This window comes from Paroedura picta, chromosome 5, assembly GCF_049243985.1.
Source record: "Paroedura picta isolate Pp20150507F chromosome 5, Ppicta_v3.0, whole genome shotgun sequence".
NCBI classification, from domain to species: domain Eukaryota; kingdom Metazoa; phylum Chordata; class Lepidosauria; order Squamata; family Gekkonidae; genus Paroedura; species Paroedura picta.
The window spans coordinates 53156074-53171604 of record NC_135373.1 but is presented as its reverse complement, the minus strand read 5'-3'; the positions used below and the strand labels follow the sequence as shown (position 1 = coordinate 53171604).

Here is a 15531-nt window from a genome sequence, read left to right as displayed (position 1 = left end):
ATAAAATACAATATTTTGATAAAATCCTAGGTCAGGCATAAGTCATCCATATCTCTTATGTCCCTAAATCTGAAGGTTGGGGAGGAGGAGAGGAGCAGGCATGGTTCAAATGAATTACATCATGTCATCAAATTCAGCAGCTGTGGAAGCTCTTCTTAAATGAACTGGATCCTACTTCATTTGCACCCTGCCTTTCTTTCCAATGGGGGAGGACGGGTATCAAAGCAGCTTACATTTTCTACCCCACTCTGATATCTTCATAACAACCCTATAAGGTTGTTTAGACTGGGTGCATGTGACTTACCCAAGATGACACAGCAAGCTTCCATGGAAGAGTGGAAAGTTGAACTTGGGTCTCTCAGAACCTAGTGTGACATTCTAAACACTGCACCATGCTGGCTCTCATTTCATATGAGTGATATTGATTTTTTCTCCATATCAATTTAGTGTGTGACTCCTTGTTGCTGTCAAAAGGTTGTTAAGGTTTTCACAAGGATATTGTATAAATGCAGTACGTACATGAAATACTGCATGCTTTGAATGTTATTAAAATAAATTTACCCCTTCCCATCAGCAGAATCACTGGTGTTTCTGAATTCCTTCAGTGAAAGGATTGGGGGGGGGGGATGAACCCATGCAGTCAGCTGAAGTTATTAAAAGTTGTTAATGGGTGAATTCAACTAAAATGATCACCAAATGGAAATCAAAATTCTGCAGTGCTCTCTTCTGTATTATATTATTGTTTTCTTGTTGGTTGGATTGAGACAGTCTTCTGTGCTTTTTTACACAGATGAAGAGTGTGTTCTAGTGGTTTTGAACAATTATAAGTCACTACTTTTCGAAGACAGACAGCATGTTAAGTGTTCTTTGCTATAAGAAATTATAACATCTATCCAGGTGATTAAAAGCATTTTACATATTCAGTAATCTACACAACCAACCTAGAGGGTAAATCAATATTATTAGTTTTACAAACTTCAGGATTCCTTAAGGCATCAGGGACTTAAACAGGCATATCTGCTCTCCAGTCCCCCCACCCCATTATCAGATTCTCAACTATTCTCTGTTCCTTCTGAAGCATCCTGGGTTCTTCTTGGGCCATTTTTGAGGGGGTTATTTCTTTTTAGTTCATTAACCAAGTGATATTTCCCCACATACCTGAGTAGTCCCCTAAGTATTCAAAGAGCCCTGCCTTGTCTGTGGGCGGCCTGGTTTTGCTGCTCCCATCACCCGTACAGAAGTCAGCCAGCTTGCGTTTAGAGTGACATTACCCTAAAGGCCAAGGAAAAACAGCCTGGCTAAGGCCATCTCCTCATTTTACTACTGAGATCTAGTTCACAGCATTATGCTCTAGAAGTGTCTTATTATGTGACTGTAACTGTGGAATGTTTCCAGGATCATAGTGCGTTCTTGCTGATCCCATCTGGAGAAGCCCCTAAATGACTTCAGTTAATTTAGGAAATGTGTCAAGAGGGAACAAGTATCACTTAAACTCTGCATACTCAATCAAAGACAGGATGTATTTTTAACCCTGTATAGGACTGTCTCTTCTTTTTTGCAACCGTATCCAGTGCTCCAACAGATCATAGTATTCAGAGCAGTGGATCCTCTGGGAGGCTGCCCTGAATACCTTTGCACAAACATAACATGAGATTGCTGAGAATGAGAGAAAGAAAGAATGAGAGAAAGAATGGAAACAAAGAAGGGGCTCCCGTAAGCATTTGCTTTTGCCCTGTGTTTTGATAACATCTTCCTTTACTCCATGGCTTTAGGATGACCATCCCTCCCCCACCACCACCATAAAGACATCAGTTTTAAGTGCTGCCTGCCAGGGTGTATTGAATTCCCTCTCAGTACTTCCTGATAGTTAACACATTAAGCCTACTGAATATCACTTTCTTGTATTCAAGGTGACCCCTTTCTTCTTAATAGATCGAAGATTGTGTGTGTGTGCACACCCCTTTGTTACTCTCATTCAAGAAACATAGCCAAAAGAGACATCCAGCTTCTCCAGGATCTGTGCTGCTCCTGGCCAGGTTCAAGCCAAAACCCTTTTGGTAGCACTGCAAGCACTCAGCTTGGACTATTTTTTTTAAGTATTTATCACATGGCATGTGTAGTAGTGTTGTCAGGAGAGCCTAAGATTGTGCGGCAGTGAGGCAAGAGATGTTCGGAGGTAGTTTGCCTGAAGACATCATGGAGCTGGTTGGCCATTGTCTGCCTCTGCATCATGATCCTAGGGCTCCTTTGAGGTATCCCATCCAAGCACTAGCTTAGCTTCCAGCATCTGATTATATTAAGTTTGGCTGGGCTATCCAGGGTGGGGCTTTCAGTATGGACTAACTGATGGTGGCACGGGCCCAGGAGGGGATGCAGTGCGTTAGATCCTCTTTGCTGTGCAATCCCAAGCAGCCACTTGGGCAGGGTGGGGAGCGTGGCTGGAGAACCAGCCTTTCCAAGGAGCACTTCTGAGTTTGGCATTTTGTTTCTAGCTAAGACAGCATGAAACCTTCGGTGCCAGAGACCCTTCTCTCTCCCCATCCCCCAGAAGCTCGGAGGCAGAGTCGTCCCCTTCCACTTGTTCCCAGGTGACCTGATCTCCGTGGTTCGCCTCCCAATCCCTTTCTCCTGTTGTGGAGTGCATTACGTAAGATCAGGGAGCCGTTTGGTAGTGACTGTGGTGTGTAGCTGCAGGCACATTATTCAGAGTGAACGGGAGGGGAAGAGAGGGAAGGATTCTCTGGCAACGAGGCTCCACAGTGCCACCGACTCTGAGCTGGGCATTGGAGAGAGGCGGGTCGGCTGCTGTGTCTGTGGGGGAGCTGCTGCTGAGGCTTGTCATGGCTTCATTCCTGTGGGCTACTTGAAGAATCTGAAGGCAGACTAAGTTGGAGAAAGAGGATTTGGCATGAGGAAGAGAGCAAAATGGAAGGGCTTCTTTCTCCGATGAGGACCAAGGTAAGGAGGCAGGTTTCTGGGGTGCGCTTCTTAGGTCCTGGGAAGACGGTACGTGGAGATACCTCAGAGAATAGGGGCTTTCTCAGACTTTGCACCCCCTTTCCATTAAGATCTGCTTTTGTGGAAGCAATTTAGCAGAGCAGGTACCTCGAGGGATGAGAAACCTCTGGTTTCCCCATTCCTCAGCTTCAGAGGGGATTCTTTGTAATGCATTTTTCCCCCTGCCAACAATCAGCATGTGAATGTGAATTTCTGAAAGTGTCTCATTGTGTTGGGGGCGTGTTGGCGCGGGGGAGGGAGCAGCTGAGGAAGCCGTTCATCCGAGAGAATTACCTGCACCTCAGGGGTTTCCAGTTGTGGCAGAATGGTCTTTTTCAGATCCTGCATTCCCATGAAGAAGAAAAGCCACACTGCTTTGTTTACCTCTGCCAGCAGTAGGAAGGAGTGTGTTTTTTGTGTATGTCCGGGACAGGGGTGCTGTGGGAGCCGGCAAGAAGCGGGCATGCTTTAGCAGTCCTTCAGGTTCGGCGTTCACAAACTAGTTGCCGCTTCTCTGGGCAGGGAGCCTCAGGCTTTCAAAAAGGAAGCAAGACAATACCCGAGAGGGAAAAGCAGAGAGAAACTAGGGGACTCTCCTCAGCATTTTATTGTGAAACGGCAAAGATCACAGTACTTTAGGAGCTACGCTAACATGCCTGGTATAATGTTTAGGAGGAGTGAATGATGTGAAAATAATATGAATTTGCAAAATCGTTCAAACTCTTTATTGTGTTGGCAATATGCTATAAGATGTTGGGCTGTTTTTTGTTTGTTTTTTGAGGGGGAATGGTCTCTGTTTTCATACGGGGGGGGAATAATTGCTGACCCAAGATCTTCAAATGAATTTATGGCAGAAGGTGGGACTTGAATCTAGAGCGATACTTGCTTTTGACTGGGTTGATTGGTTTTACCGGATGTGTGTGTGTAAAAGCAATGGACGGGTTTTGTCTCTTTGTCACTTTCCAGTGTGTCTAAGAAACAGAACCCAGGGTGGGGCTATTGCTGATCAGGAGAAGCTGGGTTTTCAGGAGCTTCTATCAAATTCTGTCAGACATATTAAATGGGGACCCAAATGAAGGCAGGAAAACCTGCCTCAGACACTATTGAAAGGATACCTTGCAGTGTGCTGCCATTTCTCTGCTCCTCGCTCCTCATGGTGGCTTGCAGTTCATAAAGGCTTAGGCTCCCATGGGAGCTCTCCCCTCAACTAACTTTAGTTGTGTGGAGCAACAATTCTATTCAAGATAAGTGTGCCAGTAAGCAGGGACTTAACTGCATTCAGCTTGCAAAGAAGAGCCTTGTGGCTTAAGCCAGACAGCTTGTGGTGCTTGACTGGGTTTACGCATGGTGTGCCAAACGTGGGTTAATGGCTGGCCCAGTCTCTTTTGAGAAAAAATTACAACAAATCATAGCTCTTAGGACTATGGAGGGGGGCAATGCAGTCAAACCACCCTACCTTGAGAACCAAACTGTTTCCCCCGCAGGACCAATCAATTTAGCAAAGCATTTCCTGAGCCAGCCACCCTTCGCTTCTCCTGATCTGTAGTTGCCCTTAAAAAGTCTCCTGTCACAATGCAACTCCTCAGTCCCTGACAGGAGCTCCCACCCCTTCGTATGGGTTTACTGCTTTCATTTTCAGCTGGACTATTGCAGCCTATAAATGAGTCCTGACCATTTCTAAAGTAAGCCAGGGACGGCAGGGAAAGAGAGGGGCAGGGAAGAGGAACTAAGAAAGATGAGTGGGGGGAAGTGGGAGAGAGATATTCAGCAGTGTCAGCCAGGTAATGTATATGAATGGGAGGGGCTGAGGGTCCATGGTATAGTATCTGCTTGTGATTCAGCAGGTCTCAGGTTCAATCTCCAACATCTCCAGTTTAAAGGATAAACTAGCAGGTGTTTTGTAAGACCTTTCTCTGCCTGAGACCCTGGAGAGTCACTGCCGGCCCGAGTAGGCAATTCTGACCTCAATCGACCAAGGGTCTGATTCAGGATAAGGCAGCATGTTGTGTCCAAGATTAAAAACAAAAAGTGGGACTGATGTTGCAAGTTGGGGTTAAGGGAATGTCCAGAAAAGCTGAAGGTCAGCGATGGGAGCATGGGCAATAAAGCCTCCTGGCTGGGGCACTTTCTATTTTCAGCTGGTCTATAGTGCTTGATTTCTAGGGGAAAGGAAACAGTGGAGCTGAGGTCAGTCTGGAATCACTCATCCTCCCACACACCCTCTTGATGTGTCAATGACAGTCTCTTAATGGTGGCAGAAATGCTCTTTGCACCTGCTCAGGCGCACTTGGTACAGTCCTTCCTTCATTGGATCTGCAAACAGATGCCAAGGCTGAGCCTGGTGCACGTTAAGCTTCCCCACCAATATAACAGACACTGGATTGCTATTATATTTATAACCTGTTTGATCAGCACACTTGGTGCTAAATAAATGCTAATCATAGTAAAAGCAGCTGCAATTTAAGTGCAGTTAAAAAAAGAAAAGATTACCTTGTAGCTATTCATATAGACCAGGGGTAGTCAAACTGCGGCCCTCCAGATGTTCATGGACTACAATTCCCATGAGCCCCCTGCCAGCGTTCGCTGGCAGGGGGCTCATGGGAATTGTAGTCCATGGACATCTGGAGGGCCGCAGTTTGACTACCCCTGATATAGACATTTAAACCTTAACAAATTGCTGTGGGTTCCCCACCCGCGTGAGTGGGTGATTCACCCAGCTCTTATACAATGGAAGAATACCTGTGAATTTCTCCTGCCAGAGCTGATGTGGGAAAACGTTCTGCATTTTACATCTAGAGCCCAGTCTTGTTGCATTTTAGTTTGTAAATCTGATCTGTTTTAAAAAATGGTTAAAAATCACTTTTGTAAATTTTGTAAATGCATGGGACCTTGAGTATGAGAAAAAGTTGGAATGTAAAAAAAAATTGTACTCATTAACTGACAGCCTCAAGTCATTTTTAATAAAGCAGAACTTAATTCACTGGTTTAGTCTCAGGAACTGGCTCTTAGTATTTTGGAGGAGGGGAAACTCTTCTTCCTGATGATTGAATTATAAGAGATCAATTTCCACCCCCACCTCAACTGTATGTGTTAAACATGACATGGGTGGTCTGTTTGCCATGCACACTGGCAAAATTGCAATGGTGTCCATGTGTGCTCATTCAGTGTCTATGTGGCGTTTATTTGTTCATTTTCTTGAAATGGCTGCCTGAGGCAAAATAGTACAATCTTTATTTGCCATTCACTTAACATCAGAATTACTGACTGCTGTAAGTATAATACAGGGACTTGGGTAGCATTCAATAAATACCCTCTGAGCCATAAAAAAGAAAAATGGGCAGAAGTTGGCATCCCTGGAGTTGTGAAGCTGGATATAGTGCATCTCCATCACAACTGTATTGACAGCTTGATCTTCCTTCAGCTCACAGCCTTCCTGACACACCCAAATTTATTAATTGGAATCTGAAATCTCAGTAAGAACAATTGCGTGACATCAGACCAAGGCTGGCACCCAAATCGGATGACATGCTTTAAGCGCATATCAGAGCTTGTATGTTTATCCAGTGGGAGTTTTAATCATTTTTTTATGTGGAACATATCTTCTGGCATGCTTGGTGAAACGGAAGTACTCACGGATGTAATGTCCTTAAGCCCCCCCCCCCCCCAAGCACGCCAGAAGGTCCTGAGAGGTGAGTGAGCTAGGGATAAAGCCTGGGGTGGGCAGTGTTTGGGAAGGGGAGGGATCTCAATGAGTTATAATACCATACAATCCATCCTCCAAAGTAGCCATGTCCTTCAGGGGAACTAATGTCTGTGGACTGGAGATCAGTTGGTATTCCAGGGAACCTTCAGGCCCCATCTGGGAGTTGGCAACCATAAATGCCCCAGCTACTATTGGGGGCAAATGGCAGAGGGGAGAAATCTGAGTCAAAAGAATGGGCTTAGGGGGCATGTGGCTCCTCTTCTGGTTGGGATCTTCACAGTTGCTTCTAACCAATAAAATGCACTCTGTAGAATAATGCACTGATCTTCCAGAGCCTTTTCTAATTTTGACCTGCTGTCTGAGAAGCACAAATTAAGTTTCCTTTGAGTGTATAGAACTGGTTGCAGGATTCTTTGGATAACTGGAGATTATCTTTCCTCAGTGAGGAAAAAACCAACAAAGTAAAACTGCACCAAAACCAGAAACCAAAAGGAAGGGGCAAATCCTAAAACAGTGCTACAAAATGCTATCATTATATAGGGCATGAAAATACACCCCTCCCCACATTAAAGTGATCATCAGTGCTTTCTTTTCTTAAGAAGGTAATTTCTTAGGATCATCTTAATGGCCATTGTATGTTTTTAAATATTTGGAAATCTGTCCTGTTGGTGCTTCTAGTAATCTAAGCAAAATACCTTCAAAGTGCAGTGTAACAGTAACCATTGTGGACAGCCAGGAAGAATAAGAAATTCTTGACTATATCAACAGATTCTGGGGGAGCAAGTTCCAAAGGATAACCATGCACTGTGGCAAAATGTGTCCTTATGGACTTTGCAATTACTTTGCTTGTTAACATGTATTCTGTGCCTTTCACTTCTTTCCAAATAAGTTCTTCACTTATCTCACCTGCACCTGTGTCAGACTCCCATCTATCCTTATCTCTGTGTGTGTGTGTCTCTCTCTGAAATGGCAAAATCATTAAGTTCCCAGAAAGAGGCCTTCTAAGATTTTGCAAAGCTGAAGCCTGGACCAAAGTTTTAAAAGCAAAATCTGAAAGGCCAAGAAAGAGCTAGGAAAGCCAGTTTCTTGACACACTGATTCTGTTATGAGCCCCAATGGTGTGTTCAAGAAATGTATTTCCAGCTAAAAATTTAAATTCACCAGCGGAGGGTGGGGGTGCCAGCCTCCAAATAAGGTTTTTCCTTATCTGTTTCTCTCTAAGTGTGCACACACATAGAAAAACTACACATAGAAAAAAGAAAGAAAACACTTTTTTTAAAATCCACCACTAGAGAAAAGGGGAAATTCTAGCATGTTGTTTTGAAAACCCTCAGCATAGCACTGTGTGCTGATGGTTTTCTGTATTTGTTGTGAGAAAACCAAGTATTTTTTTTCTTCTAAATTATTTGACATGGAGTTAGTCTTATGACTTAGGATCAGGGTTACAAGTTCCAGGTTGGGAAATACCTAGAGGGGAAGGTTTATGGAGGAGAGGGACCTCACGTGGATATAATGCAATAGAAACTAGAGGGAATTAGTCAACACAGGTATAAAGAAAAATCAGGTGTTCACAATGCATTGTGAAGAGAACAAGATGAGCTTCCTTAGGTGCCTTGGGGACAAGGACCATATTACTGATATTTACATTAACAAATTGACTGTTTGGTCAGTGGCATGCAGTAGCAGATTCCCACCTTCTCCATATTGTCATTTCTTAATAACTGGGTGACAGTTATGAAACAGTGTGCTGAGGTAAATTGGGCATCAAGAAGTAATTACATTATAACATGTAATAGCCTATAAGGATATTAAATCATGGAGCCTTAATGCATTTTTACTTTAGGGTTTTCATAATGGCCACATAAATATGCATGAGATGGTGGTGAGATGGGTGGCCTTGTAGGAATTCAGGAGATTAAAGAGACAGTTTCTCACCACACGGATACCGCTTTCTTTAAGGTTGGCATATAAGTATCATTATAACTGACGATCAGCTTGGGAGATGTCACAAACATTCAACTTTGGGATGCTCAGTCTTAACTAAGATGCAAATAAATATAATTAGAATATATCCTTCTGTGTGTTATGGTATGCTTGTTGTTTTAAAGAGACTCAGTAGTCTCATCCCTCATTGGCTTAATGGGGGGGGGGTCCTCGAAATCTCACCATACATGGCAAGGGATGTGTGGCTGTTACCAGCTGGCCCACATCTCCCCAATAATGTTTAACAAAAGAAATCTGTTGCATACAGTAGCAGTAGAGTGGTGTAGTAGTTTACTAACAGCATCTGGTGAGCTGAGTTTGTTTTCCCTCTCCTCCATATGCAGCCAGCTGGGTGACCTTGGGCTCATCACAGCACTGATAGTGCTGTTCTCACAGAGCAGTCCTGTCAGAACTCTCTCAGCTCCACCTACCTCACAGGGTGTCTGTTGTGGGGAGAGGAAGGGAAGGCACTTTGAGACTCTTCCAGGCAGTGAAAAACAGGGTATAAAAACCAACTCTTCTTTTTCTATACCTGCAAACATGAAGCAATAGTGGGAAGGTTGCCTACTCACAGAGTGTTTGCTGTGGGGAAAGGAAAGGTGTTATGTAAGTCACTTTGGGACTCTTTTCAGGTAGCGAATAGTGGGATATAAAACACCAGCTCTTCTTCTATATCAGCAGCAGTAAAGCTTCCCACAGGAATGCAGGAATTGCATTCAGTCAGAGTAGTTCAGCAGTGGAATAGGCTGCCTAAGGAGGTGGTGAGCTCCCCCTCACTGGCAGTCTTCAAGCAAAGGTTGGATACACACTTTTCTTGGATGCTTAGGGCTGATCCTGGGTTGAGCAGGGGGTTGAATCATAGAATCATAGAATCATAGAATTATAGAGTTGGAAGGGGCCATACAGGCCATCTAGTCCAACCCCTTGCTCAACGCAGGATTAGCCCTAAGCATCCAAGAAAAGTGTGTATCCAACCTTTGCTTGAAGACTTCCAGTGAGGGGGCGCTCACCACCTCCTTAGGCAGCCTATTCCACTGCTGAACTGCTCTGACTGTGAAAAACTTTTTCCTGATATCTAGCCTATATCGTTGTACTTGAAGTTTAAACCCATTACTGCGTGTCCTTTCCTCTGCAGCCAGCAGAAACAGCATCCTGCCCTCCTCCAAGTGACAACCTTTCAAATACTTAAAGAGGGCTATCATGTCCCCTCTCAACCTCCTTTTCTCCAGGCTGAACATTCCCAAGTCCCTCAACCTATCTTCATAGGGCTTGGTCCCTTGGCCCCAGATCATCTTCATCGCTCTCCTCTGTACCCTTTCAATTTTATCGATGTCCTTCTTGAAGTGAGGCCTCCAGAACTGCACACAGTACTCCAGGTGTGGTCTGACAAGTGCCGTATACAATGGGACTATGACATCTTGTGATTTTGATGTGATGCCTCTGTTGATACAGCCCAAAATGGCCTTTTTTTACCGCTGCATCACACTGCCTGCTCATGTTTAGTTTACAATCCACAAGTACCCCAAGGTCTCGTTCACACACAGTGCTACCTAGAAGCGTATCCCCCATCCAGTAGGCATGCTCTTCATTTTTCTGACCCAGATGCAGAACTTTACACTTATCTTTATTAAATTGCATCTTGTTCTCATTTGCCCATTTTTCCATTGTGTTCAGATCTCGTTGAACTCTGTCTCTATCTTCCGGAGTATTTGCCAGTCCTCCCAATTTGGTGTCATCTGCAAACTTGATGAGTAGTCCCTCCACCCCTAGAGTGAACTAGATGGCCTGTGTGGCCCCTTCCAACTCTGATTCAATCTGTCATGGATTGTAGCGGCTTGCCACAGGTAATGACCAGGGAGTGCATAACAGTGATTCAGATCTGTATGCTTTTGCTTAGAAAGAGTTTTGGGCCTCCAGATGGGGAAGGTGCAGTACAGCTCAGCAGTTTACAAATCACGATTACACGTCTTGCACAATGGGGGTTTGCACTGCAAAATTTATTCCTAGGGATGAATGTACTGAACATGTGATGTCAGTAGGGGTGCCACCTCCAGGCTGGGGAAAATGTGGAAAATTTGGGGATGGAGCCTGCAGAGGGCAGGCGGGTGAGTAGGCGAGGGACTTCAATGGGGTATAATGCCATACAGTTCACATTCTAAGTGGCTTTTTTCTCCAGGGGTGCTGGTCTCTGTTGCCTGGAAATGAGCATTAATTCTGAGGGATCCCCAGGTCCCACCTGGAGGATGGTATCCCTGGAGAGAAAGAGGAGTGTCAAATTTCTCATGCTCCTGGCCAGCACTACTGTACTATCTGGCCTCTCAGCCTTGCTGTTCTGCAGCTGTTTCAAAAGAGTACAAGAACCCGCCCTGCCATGGAGCCAGAGTTCCTGCTATCCCCCCCCCCCATGATTGTATTTAGTTACTTCAAGTAGACCCCACCTTCCTGCCCACTCAGAGTGGTTTACATCATTCTCCTCCATTTTATTATTTGTTATTAATCCCTCCGCAAGCAAAAGAGAAGGAATTTTGAATGAAGCAGTATGAGTGCTGCTAACACTTGGAGCCAGTGAAATTTATCTAGTATAAAGTTTAATTTGAGTTTGGATTCAAATCCCCACTCATGTCCTGGCATTTTACCTATCTCTCTGTTTTGGTTCTTCTTCAGTGAAATGCATTCATTACTTGTAATTATTTCCTACCCTTCCATCACTATGAAGCCCAGGGTGGTATACGTGGATGTGACAGTCCTATTTTTACTATCCACCACCCTGCTAGGTAGGCTATTCAAAAACCCAATGACTGGTTACTAGTGAACTTCCTAATTCAATTAGGGATTTGAAATTGGGTATCCTTAGTCCAAGATCAGTGCTCTACTCATTGCACTGCCTTTAAAATAATAGAGGCCCTCTTCTGGACCAGCAGAAAAACATAAACACTGCAAATCAACAGACAATTTACTCACTTGTAGAAATACTCAGTTCCACATTGCTATCTTCAGAGTACCTGAGGATCAGCAGGTCTGCTAGACTCCCTCCAAGGAGCTTTTACATCCCTAAGATGAAGCTCTTGTGATCCATAACCACTTCTGAGAGTTCACTGAGGCCCTGCCCTCCCTGCTTGTCAATGTGTGCCAATCAGATAAAAACAGGATAACATTCCTAGGAATTTCTTTGGCAGTCTTTGTGAATCTGCCACAAATCCATTAACATTGCCTTGTTCTGCACTTATAAAATGGGGTGTGTCTCTTCTCAGCTGCTTCTTCAGTACTGTTAGTCACTGCTAAGAGTGCATGTGATGCCGGCAACAGGTATCCATTTATTCATGGACACTTAAAATTACAAAAATGTTCTAACATGCCACGCCAGCCCTTGGGCTTGGCAGAAGAGATGCAGCTGTTCTAAAAGAATGAAGAGGCACCTCAATGTTAACTGGCTTCCTTCTCACTTTTAAAATGCTGCCATTTTTAAATTTGTGTTGTAATTTATAAACTATGTGCAATTTCTCTTAATCCCTAGTACTTTGCCACCAGCAAACCATGCTGGTAGGTGATTTTCACTGGCATATATGTGTGTGTGCTTGTGTGTTGTTGCTCCTAGTCTTTTCCAGAGCTTGCTTCTAACTTTGCAATGAGCAGGTGGCTTAAAAGCTCACCAAAAGGGCTTGCCTGGCTTTTCTCCTTTCATCTCCTCCTCCCCTTTTGTGAGAAGCCTAGAAGGTTGGGGGGGGGGGTTGTGATTTTCTTTTCAAAGCTGCTGTTTTCCTCCAGGACCATCTCAAAAGACTAAAAGAACTTCCAAATGGACTCTTCTCTCTGCAAATGTTCCCAGAATGTAAATAGAGATTAATTATCATTAAATGCATTCAGTGCTGCCTTCCACAGATAATGAATTTTTTGTGTTTTGTGTACACAGAGTTGAGCAGAGGAACTATTTAAAAATTACACAATGTTTTGATAAAGCCATTAAACCTCGGATGGAGCTGATGTTGATCACTGGATCTTATTAGCATTATCTGTTTATTTATAGGCTTTTAGGATTAGTAAAATCCCATGTTACTCATTGCATGACATTTTTATCCTTGGCCCTGAATTCAAGAGACCCCTTCCCCCCAATTAATTACCCTTCTCAGTGTCTTGTCTCTCTACAGGCATATAAAGAAATTTACAACAAACTATTTCATTGCCTTGACCTAGGCTGATTCTGCACTTACTTTGTTTTTTCAGTTGTAGATCCTGCTGAATTCAGATTGATTTGAACTCTGGTCTTCCTCTATTCTCTCCCCCCCCCCCCCGTAGAAACAGAAAGTATTCTGCACTGGATTGGCAAAGCTCAGAACGGGGAGGGGTGCCAATTACAGCAGGAATCTCTTTTCTTGAATGGAGGGAGAGAGAAGATTGGAGACAGCAGAGGAAAGGGAAACAACAAGAGGCAAATCTCTGAGAGGGCTTCTCGAGCGCAGTATACCTTGCAACCGGGAACCAGGAAGTCTTTGAACTGACACCCTGGTCAATCAGTGAAGACTGCTTTGCTCTGAGGCATGGAGCAGTGAGTTAATTTGAAAAAAGCAAAAATCTGCACATTTACTCATGGCTGTTTTGCATGGCTACTTGTTCCATTTTTTCTCCAAAGTTCAAGTCTTGGCCAAGGTCACACATGTGTGTGACAGTTTAATTACAGGCCTGGTTTTGGTGGTAACAGGTAATCTTCCTTAACTACATGTTTTATCAAACCTGGCTATTTAGTGCAGTGTAATAATTAAATAACAGGCTTTTTGTCTAAGAGGCAGGTCTCAGATTTTGGAAGAACAAGAACAGCCATTTCTGTTTTTGGACGTGTGTATGTATGTGTGTGTTTAACATCTGTGATCTAGAATTTCCTGGGACCTCCCCTTCTCCAGATTTAGGGGTAAAGTTGGACATAAAAGTAAGGGAAAACATATGTACACTAGCAAAGCAATCTTTGAAAAAGACAGCAAAGAATTGATATTTATCTAATGAGCATCAGCAGCACTATTTAGGGTTATAGGTTCAAACCTTCCACAAAGGTCCCCTGAGTCAGGGGAATATGTGTATAAAAGGTTGTCACGTTACAGCGGATTTCTAGTGAGGCAGTATGGTTTTCAAGGCAAGAGACTAACAAAGGTGGTTTGCCATTGCTTACCTCTGGATAGTAGCTTTGGAATGCCTTGGTGGCTTCCCATCCAAATATTTACTAAGGCTAACCCTGCTTAGCTTCTATGCTGGGATGGGCTAGCCTGGGCCATCCAGGTCAGGGCTAGAGTCACAGGTAGCTCTGAGCTTACCATCATTCAGTAGTAAAGCATATGTTTAGGATGCAAAAATTGCCAAGTTCTGTCTCTGGCATCTCCCATTAATGGTGTCTTACGTAGTAGGGCTGGTCTTTGCCTTAGAAGTTGGAAGGCCAGAGAAGAACGTTCTGTGCTGTACCTCTAAGGCAATTTGATATGTTCATAAGCCGTAATAAGATAATGATCCATTAGGAGACATGAGATAAAGCTGGGAGGAAATTTACATCATTCATCTTACTTTCAGAGGCTGGACAAGCCAGATTCTGCTCTCAGGTTCAAAGACAGTGCCTGGGGGCAGACAGATCTTGTGTGCTTCAGTGTTATAAGCAAGGTTGTTGTTACAAAATACAGCACAATGAGTGATGTTACAGCATCCATTCAACTCTCTAGAGAATCCGAACAAAGGCAAAGGAATTGTGGAAAAAGTTGATCTGGAAAAGCAGGGCATTAAATCTGGATCTAATCCAGGGGAGGCAAAAAGTTGTGCAGAAAGCTTTTCCAACTTTGATTATTTAAGAATGTCAATGCAGAGGTTTGCATTTGTATAGATATGATCCTAGTTAAATATTTACAGTGCTTTGATGGGATTTCCCAAAGAGACAAAAATGCAGCACCAGACTTTCAGGGTGTCTCTCCCCTCCACCCCCCTCCTGAACATCTTCATGTGTATACTAGTTGTGGTTACTCTTTATTGGGAAATAGATTGCTTACCTTATCCCATATGCAATTCCCTAGGTATTTAAATCAGCTGATTTGGCCTTTTTGTGTGAGTTGTGAAATCTGTTAAGGAACGTAACAAGGCTTTTGCTCTGTTGGGTACCCACCCTGTGGTGATTGCTTATGATTTTTATTATAATATGTTGCATTAGACATTCTTTGAAGTCTGTACATTTTATAAGCAAAGAAGAAAAAGAAGCTGCATTCTTTCTTCCTTTACAAATACACACACATGTACCGCCCAGAGAACATAGTTGATATTCCTTGCAGGAATTAAGTAACCAACCACCAAGTAAGAAACGAAGTAAGACTCAGCCCTGTTTGTTTAAAAGGGGAGGACTGTCCATTAATCTAATGTACAACTGACTTATGGCAACCCTCTGGGTTTTCACAGAAAGAGACTAACAGGTGATTTTCCCTTGTCTTCCCCTAGAAGAAGAAAAAAAGTTTGGTTTTATAACGTGCTTTTCACTGCCTGAAGGAGTCTCAAAGCAGCTTACAATCGCCATCCCTTCCTCTCCCCACAACAGACATCCTGTGAGGTAGGAGAGCCCAAGATAGCTCTGACAGGACTGCTTGGTCAGAACAGCATCATCAGGGCTGAGACGAGCCCAAGGTTACCCAGATGGCTGCATGTGGAAGAGTGGGGAATCAAACCCAGGTCACCAGAATAGAAGCCACTGTTCTTAACCACTACACCACACTGGCTATCTACACAGCAACCCTGAAATTTTTTGGCTGCCTCCCAACCAAATATTTGTTTAGCTTCTGAGATCTGATAAACATGCTCATCTTTGACTAGTTAAGTCTCATTGGGTCAATGTG

The 15531-nt window shown here is 43.7% G+C and overlaps 1 protein-coding gene across 2 annotated transcripts in view; it reads left to right on the top strand.

The window, feature by feature from the left end:
• Window positions 1-15531, top strand: part of FRMD4A (FERM domain containing 4A) — a 406427-nt gene that overhangs the window by 89808 nt on the left and 301088 nt on the right. Inside the window, exon 1 of one of the 2 annotated variants that reach the window (XM_077337979.1) lies at window positions 2776-2958. The exons of the other annotated variant lie outside the window; for it this stretch is intronic. Coding sequence (XP_077194094.1) covers window positions 2926-2958 — 33 coding nt within the window. The 5' untranslated portion in view covers window positions 2776-2925. Of the gene's footprint in view, window positions 1-2775; window positions 2959-15531 lie in introns of those variants that run through there. 2 annotated transcript variants of the gene reach the window in all.